Below are 19,870 nucleotides of genomic sequence, written 5' to 3' on the forward strand. Positions count from 1 at the left end.
GTAATGATCTAACAACTGTTATGATACAAATAAATTCCAGCTAACGACTTGTGTATTTTGTAGTTTGATTTGTTAGGGTTATTGAGTCCATCTCAACTAGCAGAGTTGACTGTGACCTCTGGAGCACTGAACAGTGTGAATATGATCAACATCATTTTTGACCGTCTAGAAAGTGATGCTTTCCAGAGCACTGATGAGTTTTTCTTGACACTAATTCAATATGAGGTAAAAAAAAAAAAATCTTTGGCTTCTTTCATATTGTCCTTTCATTAACACTATTCTTGTTCAGTGTTTTCTTTCAGGGTTGCCCATAATGATGATGATCTTAAAGAGAGTAGCAACAATTCAGATTTTTCTACATTCATAGACAGGGTCTCATATTGTGGGTTCATGAACAGCCAGGGTCACACCAGTCCATCTTTTGTCAGTCCATCTTGTGAGTTAGTGTTTGGTCAGTTTATGTTTGTATATAATTGTGACTTACATAAGGTTGAGACAACATTTTTAAAAAACTGTGTAAATGTTCTCTCGAATTTTTTTTCTTGCTGAGCAAAACTTTTCTCTATTGGGCGGACATTTCGGCCACCTGTGCAAAAACATTCTTTATACGAGACATGTACAGCGCGCACAAAAAAAAGTGTGTAACTTTTAACTTTAATGTGCTATTTGTATTTAATTTTGACCCGTGACTAAATGATGTCCATTTTAGATTACCTGAGAAAACTTTATATTATATATATATATAAAAGTTTGGGATCAATAATATATATATATATATATACAGTATAATACACTGCCATTCAAAAGTTTGGGATCAATAATGTTTATTAAATAAGTTTCTTATGCTCATCAAGGCTGTATCTATTTGACAAAAATATTGAATATTATTTCACAAAAATAATATTGTGAAATATTATTGCAATTTAAAATAAACATTTTCTATTTTAATTTACTTTAAAATATAATTAATTCATATGATGCAAAGCTGAATTTTCAGCAGCATTACTGCAGTCTTCAGTGTCACATGATCCTTCAGTAATCATTCTAATATGCTGATTTATAATCAATGTTAGAAACAGTTGTGCTGCATAATATTTTTTTGGGACTTGTGATATTTTTTCGGGATTCTTTGATAAATAAAAAGGTTAAAAAGGACAGTGTTTATTCAAAATAGAAATTTTGTGTTACAATATACACTACTAAAAGGTTTGTGGTCAATATTTTTTCTTCTTTTTTTAAAGAAATTAATACTTTTATTCAGCAAGAATGTGTTAAATGGATAAAAAGTGATAATAAAGACATATTTTTAGAAAAGATTTCTATTTTGAATAAATGCTGTTCTTTTTAACTTTTTTTTTTCACATTGTTTTTTTATTAATCTAAGAATCATAGAAAAAAGTAAAACGTTCCAAAAAAATAAAAATAAAAAAAGTAAAAATATTAAGCAGCACAACAGATTCATCACTGATAATAAATTAGCATATTAGAATGATTTCTGAAGGATAATATGACACTGAAGGCTGGAGTAATGATGCTGAAAATTCAGCTTTGCTCCACGGGAATAAATTATATTTTAAAGTATATTAAAACAGGAAACCAATATTTAGAAATTGCAATAATGTTTCACAATATTACTGTTTTTTCTCTTCTGTATTTTCGATAAAATAAATACATCCTTGATGAGCAGAGACTTCATTAAAAAAACAAGGTCAGTTATTTATTAGGTTAATAATATAGGCCTAACATAATATAATATCAAAACAAAACTGAAGCATTTAAACTGATAGAATAGAATAGAATAGAATAGAAACTGAAGCATTTAAAACTGAGATCTGTAAGTTAAATATAAAAAAAAAAAACCTTGCTGTTAAAACGTGAACGTCAATTCTTCTATAGCTATCTAAACATCCCTATGATGTACAGTTTGCACACTAACACCTGTGTGACTGTAAATGTCTCTGAGTTTTTGTTAACCGTTCTGTGCCCATCATCCGCTGTTTCCAGCACTTAATCAAGCCACTCTTCTTTAATACATGATGACGTTTTATTTCACATGTCATTGCGTTTGCGTCGGCTCTCGAGTTGAGCTATTTCGTAGGCTACGCAACCATTAAAATATTCGGTTTCAACAGCGACTCATTTGGCGCACATCATTCCCTTTCTATGAAACTGTAAACCGCATTCACCGGTTCTAACTCTATCGTGATATCAACTCTATAGCGGTTTACCCGAGCATTGCAATTCATTCGCTTTTGCAAATAGCTTTCCCAACTCATTTATGCGTGTGCGCGGCACATTATTTCTTCTGCGCGGCAGCGGTGGAAGAAGTGCGCGGCTGCGCGCGCGAGCGCGCCGCTATAGGTTTTCTGATAAAGTCATCAATGCTGAAACTAGTGTTGTTAAAAATATAGGTTTTCTGATACTAATTGATACTGAAATATCTAAAACAGTTTCAATACTCTTCTTTTCACAGTCTTGATAAACTGATACCAGCTGATATCAGTTCAAGCATTTCTATCTTATTTTTACTCAGTCACAGTTAGGATTGGGTATCGATTGGGTTTTTTATGATACCGGTCCCATATCGATACTGTTAAAGTGGTACCGGTGCCTGAACTGATACTTCAAAAAAAAAAAAAAACCTATGGATAACATTAAAGACCATTAAAAATATTTACTATAAATCCATAGCATTCACACGCTCCTTGGATCCTCTCATTTCCCAAATTTTGCTTCCCTTACTCTAAGGCTAATAAATGTATTTCATGATCTGGGTTAGGGCTGGGCGATATATCTAACGATATAATCATGCGCATCTAGTCAGCAAATCTGGTTCCCCGATTACCGCTAAATCGCCATCACCTGCTTTCAAATGGACCGCATTTAATACACACAACCTTAAATCACTGACAAGCTACACAATATCGCGTTCATTATCGAAGGCGATACATCTTTGATAATGAACGCGATATTGCGTAGCTTGTCAGTGATCTACGACTCTGTCTATTAAATGCCGCTCCATTTGAAAGCAGGTGATGGCGATTTAGCGGTAATCAGGGAACCAGATTTACTGACTAGATGCGCATGATCATATCGTTAGATATATCGCCCAGCCCTAATCTGGGTCATTATTTAATACAAAACCACACATAATGTTTCTACTGTATCTCTTTCAATCACTCTGATATTTAGTTAAAATGAGTGCTGTTTGTAACTGTCTTTAAACCGTTCTGTGAATGACTGTATGGTCATTCTTTATAAAGTAGCAACAATGTTGTTTGTAAAATACAGTACTGTGCAAAAGTCTTAGGCACATTAGTATTTTCACCCCAAAGAAAGGTGTTCTGCCAGTTATTTATATCTTTTGCTGTAGTGTCTTAGTAGGAAATATCAGTTTACATTTCCAAACATTAATTTTGCCATTAACTTTAACTATAATCTAGATTTTTGAATGCACAAGCAGTCTGACAACAGCCGGTGCTCCACATGGAGATCTGATCTCACCATCATTTAATCTGTCTGTGATAACATGAAGAAACAGATGAAACTGAGACAAACTAAATCCAGAAGAACTGTAGCTACATCTTTAAGACATTTTAAGAAACCTTCCTGCAAAGCTACAGTACTGTGAGAAGTTTTAGGCACTTGTCAAATCGAAGTGGTGCAGAGCAAACCGTACTGCTAGCAACTCGAGACAATTGACGTGCCACTGAAGTCGGGGTCCTGACCAGGAGCCTGACGCAGCATGCCCATTGCACATGGCACCCCAGCCCGTGGCAGAGGCATCTGTTGACACAACAGCATGTCTGGACACTGGTTCTAGGGGGAACGCCAGCCCGTAGAAACGAGAGGTCATACCAAGGGGTGAAGGTTCGGAGGCAGGCTGGAGTGACGGTCACTCGGAGCGTCCCCTGTTGCCATGCCCATCTTGGGACTCGGTCGTGAAGCCAGTGCTGAAGCGGTCTCATATGAAGCAAGCCGAGCAGCAATTCACTCTGGCAATTCAGCAGTGACTGCACACGCTCATTCGTAAGCTGCGCGAACATGGCGACTGAGTCTATTTCCATACCAAGAAAAGAGATCCTCTGCACAGGGGAGGGTTTGCTCTTTTCCCAGTTGACCCGGAGACCCAGACGGGCAAAATGTCTGAGCACCAGATCCCTGTGCTTGCACAACCGTGCTCGAGAGTGAGCTAAAATCAGTCAGTCATCGAGGTAGTTGAGGATACGGACACCTCGTTCCCTGAGAGAAGCCAGAAACGGTCTGTGTCGAGGAAGAATGGAGACATGAAAGTATGCATCCTTCAGGGTGATCACTGCAAATCAATCCAACGGACGAATGCATTCGAAAATTCGCTTAGGCATTAACATCTTGAACGGAAGTCTGTGAAGAGCTCGGTTCAAGGCATGCAAGTCCAGGATTGGCCGTAACCCACCTGTTTTCTTGGGTACTATGAAGTAGGGGGTGTAGAAGGCGGACTTCATGTCGGCTGGAGGGACCGGCTCTATTGCGCCCTTTGCCAGCAGGGTCGAGACCTCCACGCACATGACAGGAGCATCCTTGCCCACCATCGTAACATGGACACCCCGAAACCTGGGGGGACGCCAGGCGAACTCAATCACTTAGCCAAGACTGATCATTCAGATAAGCCAGCTCTAGCCAGGCTCCTAGAAACCAATCCAGCGGGGTCAAGGGAACTACAGGCATGCCCACAGTGGGGCAGCAAGTGCGAGATCTGGCAAAGAGGGCGTGAGAAGGTAATGCGTTCTCGAGCTGGCTCTGCGTGGAAACTGGCAAGCGAAGAGGGGAACGAGAGCGGCAAGGAAGCATGTCACCAACTGTCGTCTGTGGCCTCTTGGGACCCGGATGCAGAAGAAACAGTTAAAGGTATGGGTACTCAAACAAAAAGAAAACGAGAACAAAGGATTCTCCCCCGGCCCCCCTCCAGGAGAAGAAGTGGTCCTGCTACCATCTCCTGAAGAGTTGACATCCCCAACTCTGGGTCGCCCATCTCAGGAATGCCGCTTGGCCTGACGCTTGGCAGGTTAGGGGGCAGATACAGGCTGCACCGCCCTTCTGCAGCCATCTCCTCTCTGCGGCCGGGGTGGAGGCTGCTGTGGCCGAGTGGGAGTGGAGGAGACCACAGGGGAGCGTCCTCGGTGACGAGCAGGCTGAAGTGGCTGCGCCGGTGGCAGTGTGGAGGCAGCAGTGGGCCACCAGGGCAGGCTGCTTCTGGGCGGCAGAGAACTGCTGGGCAAAATTCTCCACCGCATCGCCGAAGAGGCCAGCCTGGGAGACCGGGGAGTTGAGGAGCTGAGTCCGAACAGACTCCCTCATGTCTGCCAGGTTCAGCCATAGGTGGCGCTCCTGAACCACCAAAGTGGACATCACCTGACCCAAGGAGCGCGCAGTGACCTTCGTCACCCAGAAAGCGAGGTTGGTAGTGTAGCAAATCGTTACTTTACGTTTACATTTTACATTTAATCATTTAGCAGACGCTTTTATCCAAAGCGACTTACAAATGAGAACAGTAGAAACAATCAGATCAACAAGAGAACAACAACGGTATTCAAGTGCTATGACAAGTCTCAGTTGGTCTAGTACAGAACACGTAGCCAGGGTTTTTTTTTTTTTTAATGAATATGATAGACAAGAAAAAGAAAAAGTAAGTACTAGTATTAGTTGGTTAAGTGCAGGCGAAAAGATGAGTCTTTAGATGTTTTTTGAAAATGAGTAAAGACTCTTCGAAAGGCTGTTCGAATTGAGATCAGGAGGTCATTCCACCAGCTGGGTGCAGTCCAGGAAAAAGTCCGTGAGAGTGATTTTGAAACTCTTTGGGATGGCACCACAAGGCGTCATTCACTTGCAGAGCGCAAACTTCTGGAGGGCGCATAAGATTGAACTAATGAGCTTAGGTATGTTGGCGCCATGCCAGTGGTCGTCTTGTAGGCAAGCATCAGTCCCTTGAATTTAATGCGAGCGGCTACTGGTAGCCAGTGTAACCTGATGAGGAGAGGAGTAACATGAGCTGTTTTTGGCTCATTGAAGACAACCCTCGCTGCTGCATTCTGGATCAGTTGTAAAGGCTTGATAGAACATGCAGGAAGGCCCGCCAGGAGAGCATTACAATAGTCCAGTCTGGAGAGAACAAGAGCTTGGACAAGAAGTTGGGTGGCTTGCTCTGACAGGAATGGTCTAATCTTCCTAATGTTGTATAAGGCAAATCTGCAGGACCAGGTCGTTGTAGCAATATGGTCGGTGAAGCTTAACTGATCACCCAATTGACCTGGGGGAAGATAAATGACCACAAAGTGGACTTTAACAGGGTGGGTTACAGTAACAGCATGTGATTCAAATGAACCGTTACCTGTAGGTGGTGGTTGAAGAGCAAATTTCCAATCTTTTGATATAAGGAGACCAGTACCTCCACCCCTCCCAGTCGTACGAGGGGTGTGGGAACAAGTGAAATGAGTGGAGAGGGCTGCCGGTAGTGGCAGTGTCTTCAGGTTTGATCCAAGTCTCAGTCAGTGCCATGAGGTTGAGACCGGAATGAGTAGCAATAGAAGAAATGAAGTCTGCTTTGTTAACAGCAGACTGGCAGTTCCAGAGACCAACTGGAATAGAGAGCGTAGTAGTAGAGGTCAGAGGGACAGGCCTTAGATGTGTCGGGCAGGCCTTACTTCGACGTACATAGCGTGCACTCCGAGTGTTCGTAGTAATAGTAGAGATCTGAAAGCACATAGTGACTACAAGTGACCAGAATAAGTATTGGAGGACAAGCTGTACAAAAATTGAAAGGGAGAAATGCAATACTCAAGTGCCCTGTCGGTGTCCTTGCTCGGAGGAGTCGCGCAGGTAGAGTCGATGGTCTTTACACTCGTCAGTCTTCACACGAGGGCTGCCGCGACCGCTGCCGCGGTGACACTTACCAATTATATATTTGCCTGATTACCTGTGATTGAAGTCAGCTGGTCACGCCTCCCTATTTAGCAGACCGAAACTGTCCAGTCCCGCGATAGGCAAACGCAAAACCAAACGCCACTTCACACGTATTTACCAGGGTAAGACACACAGTAATTAAAGCAAAGTTTTCCTAGCAACGACGATCATGCAGTAGTCTAATGAGAAAACATGAGGCAAAAACACTTACAAACTGCTGTCCTTATCTGTCGCTCGACTGTTTCTTCTGACAAGCGCTTACAAAACAGCTCTTTAAGTAGTGCTTACTGGCTTTGGTCACACCTCCCTATTTAGCAGACCGAAACTGTCCAGTCCCGCGATAGGCAAATGCAAAACCAAATGCCACTTCACATGTATTTACCAGGGTAAGACACACTTTCCTGTTTAAGAAAAATAACTTTCTTACTGTACAATAGTACTCAGAGCATGTAGCTAAACTCTGCATGATTAAGGACTTCAGTTATGAGCAAACAATGAACAACCTCAAGTGTGATACAAATAAGACTTTATTAACTACATAAACACTTAAACTAGTCTAACATACACATACACACACGCATACAGTGGGAAAGTGGGAAAAAGGGTTAAAGCTTAAGCAGTAAAGAAAAGATAAATAAAGACATGAAGCTATGGTACAATTTGATATTCAGCAGATCTACAGCCTGAAGGAAACATCAGTTTCTCAGTTCAAACACACCTTTGTAAAAGGTGCATATGATACTTAATGTATCAATTAATAAGACTAAGTTTGATACTTGCACGTCTCGCCTGTTTGAAAAAAAGTCCTGATGCACTTTGGGGCTCCAGTTGGTCTCTGCTGAAGTAAGCTGATGAGAAAAACCAGTTCAAATCAGAGGATCCTGATAAATGGAAAGTCAAGGCCGAAAGCCTGGCACAAGCTTAGGGTGGTTTTTAAGGCTCTTAGCTCAGCATCTTCTCCTGGAATTCCTGAATCTAAAAAGAACCACCCTGATCTGGTGATCAGTGATCTATATAGGGTCATGATGTCACACCCTCGGGATTTGAGTGAGCCAATGAGGAATGGTACCTTTTGGAGGGAAGTTTTATAACCTTTTGTCCTCAGGCACGTTTCACATATGGTCTTTCATGGGATGTTGATTAAGAAACTATTAAAGATTTTGGTAACACAAATACCTTCCATAGGTACCAACATATAATATAACATTTAGACCATTAAAAATGCAGCCGAAAGATACCAAACATGGCATACCTGTGACCTCTGTTAACAATAGTATGCAATTCTAAAATGTTAATTTAAAAGAGTTTGTATAAATACATAAGTGAAACACTTTAAGAGGAAAAAATAATGAAATGGGGAAATTGGGTACATGTTCCTACATTTCTCAAGTGGTTTGTAACAGACAAGCCTGTTACTAAGTATTTTGTCTGCAGTTTTCCTCCTTACTGCTAGGGGTGCTATGGCACCTAAATTAGCTCCTTAAGTAAAGGTGCTGCAGTAGAGGAAGTTAGCAGAATAGCAGTAGCAGAAAGCATGGCTTGACTGCATTTGTGCTATGTCCTGGTTGGGAAATGTTCCATTTCAAGCTCAACTTAAAGTAAGGATGTGTTTTCTTTCCTGTTATCTAAAAACTTGTCTGTTAATGAGTGTTTGTTGCCAAGACATTATTGATCAGGTGTGTTGATATATGCTGAGCAATTAAAGTTCTGTTGGGTTGGATGCTAAAAGGTTGATACAGTTTATTTGTATGTATTTTAGAAGGACCCTTTATCGGTGACTTTAACACTGAATGTTGCGAGCTAAATATGGATTTAAAGCCCAGATGGATGTAGGCTAGCGGCTTTTTGGCTTACCTGGGGCTATACCTGACTGGGAAGTGTCTGGAGCTTGTGAACTTTTTTGTTTGGAGTGAATTCATCGCCATAGTTGGATTATTAATTCGGCTAAGGGACAACTTCAACATTGGACATTGTTTGATGAACTTTATACCCTCGGATAAGACTCTTGCACACACCCACTTTTTCACATGACTGAACTGTGCAACCTAATGCCCATTGTCTGTCTTTTTCTTGTATTTTCTTTTTGTGTGGTGATATTTATTTTTGTTTTCATTGGTGTATAAAAGAATAATTGACACATTTGGTAAGCATATTTTCCCTATTAAACTGTTGTTAGGCAAACGGACTCCCCCTTGATTAAGTTATATAACTAGTTTTGTGTTAGGAAAACATGAGACGGTTATAGGTTTTATCTAGAGGGAGATATAATTAGGATGGACTGTATAGTAAAAGGGTACATTTGTCTGTTTCAAAGTGAATTTTGAGTGAAAACTCTACATTCCTGCAAATTGTAAAACAATCTTATCTTGATGTGTGTCTTTGTTACCATGATAACCAGAGGCCTGTTCTGCCTTTTTTGAGGACATAGTTGCATTTCGGGTGAAGGGTCCATAGACCCATTTGTTAGATGAGGGGGCATTAGATATTATTTGTTAAATATAAAATATAAAATAGTTGTGTGTCTGATTGGTCCAAATGCTACAGTAGCAGTGCGTGCCTCCTGCAAAACCTCTGGGTCAGCACTGCCCCCGTGCAGCTCTTTGAGCACCTTGGCCTGGTAGACCTGAAGGGTTGGCCATGGCATGCAGGGCAGAAGAGGGCTGACCTGCAGCTCTGTAAGCCTTGGCCACAAGTGTGGATGAGAACTTACAGGCTTTGGAGGGAAGCTTGGGACCTCCCCACCATGTGGAGGCGCTCTGAGGACACAAGTGTATCACAACAGAACCCTCCACTGGGGGTATCCCAGCATACCCCTTGGCCACTCCGCCATCGAGGGCAGTGAAGGTGGAGGAAGCACCAGAACGGTTTCGGGCAGTTAAAGGTGCCTTCCATGAACTGGTCACTTCCTGGTGCACCTTCGGGAAGAAAGGAACCGGTTGGGGGTGCTGGCGATCAGCACGAGCAGCCCCCAAGAACCAATTGTCTGGCCTTGAGCGTTCGGAGCAGGGTGGAGGATTCCACTTTAGCCTGATGCTCTCAGCTGCCCCGGAAAGCACGGCCGTCAGCTCGGGATCAGATTCGGGCAACTATGGCACTCCCGAGGGAGGCAACGCAGCGAAATCCTCATCTACTGAGGACTCAAGCCCGCCTTGAGATGTGGCGATCGACATTTTGTCTTCCTCCTGAGCCCCGAATGAGATGTCAGGAACCTGATGAGAGGATCCAGCAAACTCATCCTAAAACTCAACTGGCTGCGGCGTTTGTTAGGGGGGTGTGGCCCGAGGAGGCTGACTTGTTGGGGAAGCCCTCACGGTAACCCTCAGATCATCCTGGCCACCAGCCGAAGTAGCCCTCTTAAGAGAAGAGGAGCTAGATCGGGGTGTGGCAGAGGGGACTCTATACCTTTTAAGGTAATCAAGTCTCAATCTTAATGCCGAGATGGTCATGTCCCCGCAATGAGAACATGAGTCATCCACGAATGCAGTCATAGTGTGCTGAAAGCCCAGACACGTGACACAGTGATCGTGGCCGTTACGAGGAGCCATATATCGACCACACCCAGAAACACACGGGCGGAATGACATCTTTAAAAAGATGCTAACACAACCCAAAACTCTTTTAGAAGCTCTTTCAGAGGTGCTGAAGCGCTCAGGGGAATGCAGGCGCTGAAGGCAGGAAGCTCTTGATGAACCGCTGAAACGCGCCGTCACACCAACACCAGCTGACTCGCTTTGTAAGCACTCCGGGGGTAGTTTCCCAGGGGTAACATGTAAAGTGTGAAAAGTAATGGCCCTAGTACTGAGCCTTGAGGTCCTCCATAATGCACTTGTGATTAATATGAAACCTCTTCATTCACTGTTATGAATTAATGGCGGTCAGATAAGTACCATTTGAACCATGCTAATGTACTTCCATTAATACCAACAAAGTTTTCTAGTCTATTTAAAAGAATGTTGGGGTCAATATTGTCGAATGCAGCGCAAAGACTGTAGTAACCATGGTTCTATGAAGAGACGGTCAACACATGGTAGAAGGAGTCCCATCTCACGCATCACATTGAGAATCTCATATTAATTCAGTCACACGTGACTTTGACCAATGACCTGTCAGAAGCTATATCAGCTCCTGACTATGTCACAGTCGGTTCTTATCGTCATTCTCAATCTGAGGGACCAGAGACTCCGGCGGTCTTCCACCATTCATAGAACCATGGTTACATGGTTACATGGTTTCAGACAGCCAGACATGGTCAACACATGATGAAAGACGAATACAGCCAAGTCACAAGGATATAAGCTCAAACATCATCTGTAAATATGGCAGAACTGATCACAGAAGAAGGAGCCATGTTAAGTCAATAAAATCTTGTGAATGTGCAAGGTGTTGCCCATGTAGCTGCCGCACATATTTCCGAAAGAGGTAAACCACGTAATACTGCATACAAAGTGGCCACTGCCCAAGTGGAATAAAATTGAATGGTTGCAGGCAATATACGACCTGTCACATGATATGCTTCAACAATAGAGTCTGCCACCCAGTGAGCGAGCCTCTGTTTCGACAAAGGTGCACCTTTCTTGCCGGGTCCAAAACAGAAAAAAAGCTGGTCCATAACACTCCATGAGGAAGGGATGCCACAATGTTTTTGCTGCATGCCATATGTGGGGCTCTATAGATATCCTAATGACAATGATTAATTAATAATAGTCAGACGAGGATCTGTGACTTCTGGAAGCACCTCTTTTAGGAGCTTAGCTGGAATAGGGTCTTACATTCATGTAATTGGTTTAGATGATTTAACCAGTTTCTACAACTTTTCCTCTTCTGTAGTAGAGAATGAGTGGAACTGTTCCTCAGGGGATCTATAGTGCACTGTCTAATGTGATACTGTAGCTGATGGCTGCATGGTTACAATTTTATCTCTAATAGTATCACTCTTGGAAGTAAAGTAATTCATATAGTCATTACTGCTGTGCTGTTGGGAAATGTCAACACCTGTTGATGCTTTATTTTTCATTAATTTAGCCACTGTATTGAATAAATATCTGGAGTTATGTTAAGAGACGAAACGTAATCAGTTCTAGCAGATTTTAATGCTTTTCTGTAGGATTGGGTACTTTCCTGCCAAGTAATACAAAATACTTCTAGTTTTGTTTTCCTCCAGCTGCACTTCATTTTCCGGGCTGTTCTCTTTAGGGTGCGAGTGTGCTCATTATACCACAGTGTCAGACTGTTTTCCTTAATCTTCCTTAATCTTAAATGAGCAATAATATCTAAAATGCTATTAAAGAGAGAGTCCATAGTTCATGTTACCTCTTCAAGTTGTTCTGAGGTATTGGATATGCTAAGGAGTTAAATCAGGAAGATTATTTACAAAGCAGTCTTTTGTGGTAGAAGTGATGGTTCTACCATACTTGTAACAAGGAGTAGAATTTACAGTTTTAGCTATATGAAGTTTGCACAAGTTTAATTAATGATCTGAGATATCATAGCTTGGCTGTATAATTTTAACACCATCAACATCAATTCCATGTGACAGTATTAAATCTAGAGTATGATTTTGACAGTGAGTTGGTCCTGATATGTGTTGTCTAACCTCAATAGAGTTCAGAATGTCTAAGAAATCCTGATCCCAATGCATCTTTTTCGTTATCAACATGGATATTAAAATTTTATTAAAACTTTATCTGCAGCCAGATCTAACTCAGACATAAAATCAGAAAATTCTTCAATAAAGTCTGTATGGTGCCCTGATAAATCATTGGGGATTTATCATTAACACTTGTTTCTCTTGATAATGTTATATGAAGCACCATTACTTCAGATGAGTTATACTTGAAGCTTGCCATCTGAGAAATACTGAAAATATTGTTATAAATTGTAGCAACACATCCCCCATGTAACAAACGGACTGGCAGCAGAGGGTTAGTGGAATACTGGATTTTATTGAAAACGGTAAGTGGAGACAGAGGGTGAGTTGCAGGTGGATGGAGGATGAGAGAGCTTGAAATCAGGAGGTATTTTTGCTGGATGGGGTGACCAGAGTTGCCAGGAGTGAGCACACACCTCAGTGATGGTGGTTAATGGAGGTATCATAGGATCGTTGCACAGGAGAATTGCTGGAGCCACTCAAAGATGATAGAGGATCGCTGGAGAGGAGGTAAGCACAAGAGATAAGTTTTGGAGGAGTCAATGCTAGTAACTTTGACAGAGGAATCTTCCACTGAGAAGTCACAAGATCAGACGATGAGAGTAACTGAGGTGTGTGCTTATATAGTGCTGGGGAAATTGGTGATTGAATCGTGAACAGGTGTTGGTGATTAATACTCAGGTGAGGGAGTGCGCTGTGATGAGCCTGACCGACTTGTGACACCCCATTACGCTTTGGACGTGGCTCATGTTTATAACAGTATTCTTTGAGGATAGACTCGTTTAAAATAATGTAATCATCAGGTTTTAGCCAGCTTTCTGTCAAACAGAGCACATCTAGTTTATGATCAGTGATCATAACAATCACAAAAAATAATCTCCCAAAAAAAAAAAATATCTTCAATGAAATCTACAATGTTACTTTAATGTTGCCAGCTTTGTGACCAGCAGCCCCTTGGAGAGGCTTCCAAAACATAAAAAGAGTTGCTCTGAATGCTTGAAAAGACCAGAGCACTCAACATAGACTCTAAGAGCCTGCACTGGGCAGAGTAGATTGGGATCAAGCTCACCATCTGCACTTGAGAGCACTAGAAGGGTGATAACTTGAGCTCTGAATGAGAGTAATTTGACATGTAGCTATGTCTTGGCTTGAGGACAATTTTACAGTCATTACACCCAAACTCAAGGCAGGGAGCACTGACTGATAACACCTGCAAGTCACCCACTCGCTTGACTGAAGCTAATGCCAAAAGTCAAGTCAAGTCACCTTTATTTATATAGCGCTTTAAACAAAAAAGATTGCGTCAAAGCAACTGAATAACATTAATTAGGAAAACAGTGTGTCAATAATGCAAAATGACAGTTAAAGGCAGTTCATCATTGAATTTAGTGATGTCATTCATATCAGTTCAGTTTAACCTTCTGGGGCCTGAGGCTGTTTTGGGGGCCTAGAGAAGTTTTGACATGCACTGATATTTGTGTTTTTTTCAGTTGCTTACAAACACATAAATGGCTAAAGTCTAATAACACTGTAATCAGCACAAACTGGGCTACAATAATATGTGAGCAGCATGTACACTATGTACATGATTGTGTTTTTGAGAAAGTGACGTTTATGCGTGCTTAGTGAAAAACTAAAATTTTGAAGTCACTGAAATAAGGCAATAAAAGCAAGAGGAGTTTACCTTTACAACAGCAGGCAATGAGCCAACCTATAAAGGGAGCATGACATCTGAGACCACCTTGGTGATTGGTGAAAGCTACCAATGTTATGTTGTCCAAATGGACCAGGAAGGCTGTAGCAAGGTTTGTAGGACTAGACAGACTTCCATCATTTCGAGGCAGTTGATGTGCAGGCATCCCTGCAGTTCTGATCAGGAGCTGAACACTGTTTTTCCCTCATACAGAGCACCCAAACCAGGGTTAGAGGCATCTTTCATGACCACCTTCCGTCTGAAGGTCAGTTCCAATGGGATGCCTGATTAAAACAGGGGAGAAGTTTTCAAAGGGGCCGCGGCTCTGATGCAGCAGTGGGTTACCCTAACATAAACCGGCCCAGGCACCATGTGTGGGATGGGACAAGGGCTTTGAACCAAAGTTCTTGGCTAAATTGATTTTCATTCCAAGATGCTACAGATAGCTGAGCAGCAGTGACCTGTGTGCAATGAATTCCCATTCTGATCTGGCTAACACCAGCCAGTTGTTAAGGTAATTCAGAATGCAAATTCTCATCTGTCTCAGAGAGGAAAGAACCTCGTCTACGCACTTTGTAAAACTGGCCAGAGACAGTCTGCAGGAGGAGGTGTAGTGTTAGGCCACTCCCTCAAATGCGAATCTCAAGAACAATCTGTGATGGCAGGCTATCTGAATGTGTAAGCAAGCGTCTTTCAGATCCAGTGATAGAAACCAGTCCTACTGGGCTTTTTGTGTGAGGATCTGTTTCAGAGTTAACATCTTGAAAGACAGTCTCATAAGAAAGTGTCTGAGCTCACCATCATTCTTGGGAATAAGGAAGTAGCATCTGTAAAAGTCTGACTCGCTGTTCCAAAGAGGAACTGTTTCTATGGCTTCTTAGGATGTGCCTAGCTTGAATAGAACATCCATCGTCCGATGTTGAACGGAGGGATGGAAAGCGAGCGTGAACTTTCTTTGAGGGTGCTCCAGCCTTGGCGAGAACTGACCCTTTTCTCCTTCTCTTAAAAGTGCTTCACGAGACACATGCTCTCATCAGCGAGAGCAGCCTGCCCCCCTTGACCGCAGCCTCAGCATGGGCATTGTTCAAAAGCATTCCAAATTTGAAGTTGTTGGTGATAAAATCATCAGTGACAGCATTTTCTTTCAGTCAGCTTAAAAAGATCAAGCCACCTGTTAGATGAGGGATGCTGATCCAAACTTGTAAACACACTGCTGGATTAGAGTGCTGCTGACAGCATTCTCTTCTGATGAAATGGCACTCTAAGCCTACTTATATAGCAGTTGGCTCCTCCTCTTCTGGCGGGCAAGAGCACCGTTGGTTCATGCAGCTACACAAATGTGAACAAATCAGGTTACAGTAGTGGAGTAAACAGGAGTTACCCCACAGTGTTTCACACAAAGGGAACCACATATTCTGTGTTCAAAGGGTTCACAAACTCAATCTTGCCACAAACACACAGGAGAAAACATTAAAAAGATAAAGCTTTCATATGGTGTGAGCTTGTGACTTAAGAGATAAGAGACATAATGGAAATATTGGAGATGTTGTTTAGGAAATAATTGATAATTTATTTATTTATTTTTAGTTTTTTGGACATTGGCAAAATATGAACTTGTTCAGAGCCAAGTATTTTTAGTATTTGAAAACTATTCAAATAGTATGGGAAAAAAATGTATGAACTGTTCAGGCAAATGTTCTGTATAGAGCAGCTTAATTGTGCAACTTCTCTCTACAGTACTTTCACTGTATAAGTAAGACTATATACATCCACTTATCACATGTTATCAATAATTAGACAAAAAACTAATGTCATGAAAATGACACAAAATTCCTGAAATTTTGCTGAATGATTGAGGGTATAATCATTTACATGATAGAAAGACAGTAGAACTCTGAAGGGATTTGAATGATTATAAGATTGTGAAGCTGTGCATAGATGAAGATTACTTTATGAAAATAAGACATTCATTTTTTTTTTCTTTTTACACTTTCCTCTAGGATTTGGACATCAATCCTGTGGTGAGGGACATCATGATGAATCGAACCTTCACCATCATCAGTCTTCACTTTGCCGACTTCCTGAGCCACGACTGGCTTTCCTGGTTCACGGTGAAACTGGTTCCTCTCCTCCCCAGCTTGACTGCAGAGATGCTCCACACAGTAACATCAAACACAGACTGCAACGCATACCACGTCATGTACGTAGCTCTCCCCAAATGCCAGACAGCACTGCAACAGTGTCTTATAGCACTCTCTGAGAGAAGGAGAGGACATTTCTACAGAATGTTTAGTGAGTGTTGAGAAGCCGCGCTAAACGAGGCGTCATCCTTACCTTTTCTTTTGATCTGTCCACTATAGCGTTGTGGCTCTGAGCAGCGTCTTTGACCAGATGACTTCGCTGAGACAGCAGGAGCTCGCCCCAGTCCTGTTGGGCTACCTGAAGCAGAGACACGCCTCGGGTAGGTCCAGTGAAGGTGGTGCTTTGTTGTGTCGTGTGCCTAAGAGAAAAGGCCTGTGGTGCCCTGGCTTTATGAATGTCTGCGTCTCCTAATGAGTGTTTTTTTCCCGTGCATCATCGTTGCAGGCTCACCTTGTGGGTCCGACACAAGCAGCCTCAGTGCTTGGTTTGAGGAGAGCTTTGGCAAATTCTCCATCTATGTGGATTACAACGACCTCCGTGAGATCAATGCCGGCTTCGACAGCGTAAGGAGCCCCGCCGCGCTAAACAATTGCTCCCATGACTGTGGAGGGCAACCATGTCATTTGTTAAAATGGTGTTGTTTTCTCTTTTGCAGTTTGAGTCTTTGGACCTTCTGAGCGCTTCTCAAGTTGCTCAGCTGACACTACACTCTGGAGCGCTGAACAACGCACACCTGATAGAAATGGTCTTTGACCGTCTAGAGGGCGGCAACTCTTTCCAGGATATCGAAGAATTCTTGGAGGCTCTCTCCCGGACCTCACAGGTGTGGCCTCATCACTAATATGGCAAATGTTCTGGGGACGCAGAGGAAGAAATACCATTCAAACCATAGCTTTGACATGATTTGAAAAGTAAAAATGGATTTTTATTTGTCGTTTCCTCTAGGATTTGGACATCAATCCTGTGGTGAGGGATATCATGATGAATCGAACCTTCACCATCATCAGTCTTCACTTTGCCGACTTCCTGAGCCACGACTGGCTTTCCTGGTTCACGGTGAAACTGGTTCCTCTCCTCCCCAGCTTGACTGCAGAGATGCTCCACACAGTAACATCAAACACAGACTGCAACGCATACCACGTCATGTACGTAGCTCTCCCCAAATGCCAGACAGCACTGCAACACGTGTCTTATAGCACTCTCTGAGAGAAGGAGAGGACATTTCTACAGAATGTTTAGTGAGTGTTGAGAAGCCGCGCTAAAGAGGCGTCATCCTTACCTTTTCTTTTGATCTGTCCACTATAGCGTTGTGGCTCTGAGCAGCGTCTTTGACCAGATGGCTTCGCTGAGACAGCAGGAGCTCGCCCCAGTCCTGTTGGGCTACCTGAAGCAGAGACACGCCTCGGGTAGGTCCAGTGAAGGTGGTGCTTTTTTGTGTCGTGTGCCTAAGAGAAAAGGCCTGTGGTGCCCTGGCTTTATGAATGTCTGCGTCTCCTAATGAGTGTTTTTTTTCCCGTGCATCATCGTTGCAGGCTCACCTTGTGGGTCCGACACAAGCAGCCTCAGTGCTTGGTTTGAGGAGAGCTTTGGCAAATTCTCCATCTATGTGGATTACAACGACCTCCGTGAGATCAATGCCGGCTTCGACAGCGTAAGGAGCCCCGCCGCGCTAAACAATTGCTCCCATGACTGTGGAGGGCAACCATGTCATTTGTTAAAATGGTGTTGTTTTCTCTTTTGCAGTTTGAGTCTTTGGACCTTCTGAGCGCTTCTCAAGTTGCTCAGCTGACACTACACTCTGGAGCGCTGAACAACGCACACCTGATAGAAATGGTCTTTGACCGTCTAGAGGGCGGCAACTCTTTCCAGGATATCGAAGAGTTCTTGGAGGCTCTCTCCCGGACCTCACAGGTGTGGCCTCATCACTAAGATGGCAAATGTTCTGGGGACGCAGAGGAAGAAATCCCATTCAAACCATAGTTTTGACATGATTTTTAAAAGTAAAAATGGATTTTTATTTGTCGTTTCCTCTAGGATTTGGACATCAATCCTGTGGTGAGGGACATCATGATGAATCGAACCTTCACCATCATCAGTCTTCACTTTGCCGACTTCCTGAGCCACGACTGGCTTTCCTGGTTCACGGTGATTGAACTGGTTCCTCTCCTCCCCAGCTTGACTGCAGAGATGCTCCACACAGTAACATCAAACACAGACTGCAACGCATACCACGTCATGTACGTAGCTCTCCCCAAATGCCAGACAGCACTGCAACACGTGTCTTATAGCACTCTCTGAGAGAAGGAGAGGACATTTCTACAGAATGTTTAGTGAGTGTTGAGAAGCCGCGCTAAAGAGGCGTCATCCTTACCTTTTCTTTTGATCTGTCCACTATAGCGTTGTGGCTCTGAGCAGCGTCTTTGACCAGATGACTTCGCTGAGAAAGCAGGAGCTCGCCCCAGTCCTGTTGGGCTACCTGAAGCAGAGACACGCCTCGGGTAGGTCCAGTGAAGGTGGTGCTTTTTTGTGTCGTGTGCCTAAGAGAAAAGGCCTGTGGTGCCCTGGCTCTATGAATGTCTGCGTCTCCTAATGAGTGTTTCCCGTGCATCATCGTTGCAGGCTCACCTTGTGGGTCCGACACAAGCAGCCTCAGTGCTTGGTTTGAGGAGAGCTTTGGCAAATTCTCCATCTATGTGGATTACAACGACCTCCGTGAGATCAATGCCGGCTTCGACAGCGTAAGGAGCCCCGCCGCACTAAACAATTGCTCCCATGACTGTGGAGGGCAACCATGTCATTGTTAAAATGGTGTTGTTTTCTCTTTTTTGCAGTTTGAGTCTTTGGACCTTCTGAGCGCTTCTCAAGTTGCTCAGCTGACACTACACTCTGGAGCGCTGAACAACGCACAAGCCTGATAGAAATGGTCTTTTGACCGTCTAGAGGGCGGCAACTCTTTCCAGGATATCGAAGAGTTCTTGGAGGCTCTCTCCCGGACCTCACAGGTGTGGCCTCATCACTAAGATGGCAAATGTTCTGGGGACGCAGAGGAAGAAATCCCATTCAAACCATAGTTCTGACATGATTTTAAAAGTAAAAAATGGATTTTTATTTTTGTCGTTTTTTCCTCTAGGATTTGGACATCAATCCTGTGGTGAGGGACATCATGATGAAATCGAACCTTCACCATCATCAGTCTTCACTTTGCGACTCTCCTGTAGCCACGACTGGCTTATCCTGCCGTTCACGGTGATGAAAACTGGTTCCTCTCGCGCCTTTAAAGAGGGCGTCATCCTTACCTTTTCTTTTGATCTGTCCACTTTTTTTTTTTTTTTTGGGGGGCCCCCCCCCCCCCCCCCCCCCCCCCCCCCCCCCCCAGGTTTTTTTTTTGGTTTTTTTTTTTTTTTTTCCCCCCCCTTTTTTTGGGAGGGTTTTTTTTTTTTTTTTTTTGG

At 43.0% G+C, this 19,870-nt stretch overlaps 1 protein-coding gene across 1 annotated transcript in view; it reads left to right on the top strand.

Annotated features, from left to right (window-relative positions):
• Positions 1-19,336, top strand: part of LOC109071419 — a 41,721-nt gene extending 22,385 nt beyond the window's left edge. Inside the window, exons 9-21 of the mRNA XM_042716040.1 lie at positions 64-225; positions 16,280-16,479; positions 16,640-16,740; positions 16,866-16,984; positions 17,077-17,244; positions 17,367-17,566; positions 17,727-17,827; positions 17,954-18,072; positions 18,165-18,332; positions 18,456-18,658; positions 18,819-18,919; positions 19,041-19,159; positions 19,253-19,336. Of these exons, the coding sequence (XP_042571974.1) occupies positions 64-225; positions 16,280-16,479; positions 16,640-16,740; positions 16,866-16,984; positions 17,077-17,244; positions 17,367-17,566; positions 17,727-17,827; positions 17,954-18,072; positions 18,165-18,332; positions 18,456-18,658; positions 18,819-18,919; positions 19,041-19,159; positions 19,253-19,336 (1,845 nt within the window). The remainder of the gene's footprint in view (positions 1-63; positions 226-16,279; positions 16,480-16,639; positions 16,741-16,865; positions 16,985-17,076; positions 17,245-17,366; positions 17,567-17,726; positions 17,828-17,953; positions 18,073-18,164; positions 18,333-18,455; positions 18,659-18,818; positions 18,920-19,040; positions 19,160-19,252) is intronic.
• Positions 19,337-19,870: the final 534 nt, after the last annotated feature.

Source organism: Cyprinus carpio, chromosome B1 (genome assembly GCF_018340385.1).
Source record: "Cyprinus carpio isolate SPL01 chromosome B1, ASM1834038v1, whole genome shotgun sequence".
In the NCBI taxonomy this organism is placed as follows: Eukaryota; Metazoa; Chordata; class Actinopteri; order Cypriniformes; family Cyprinidae; genus Cyprinus; species Cyprinus carpio.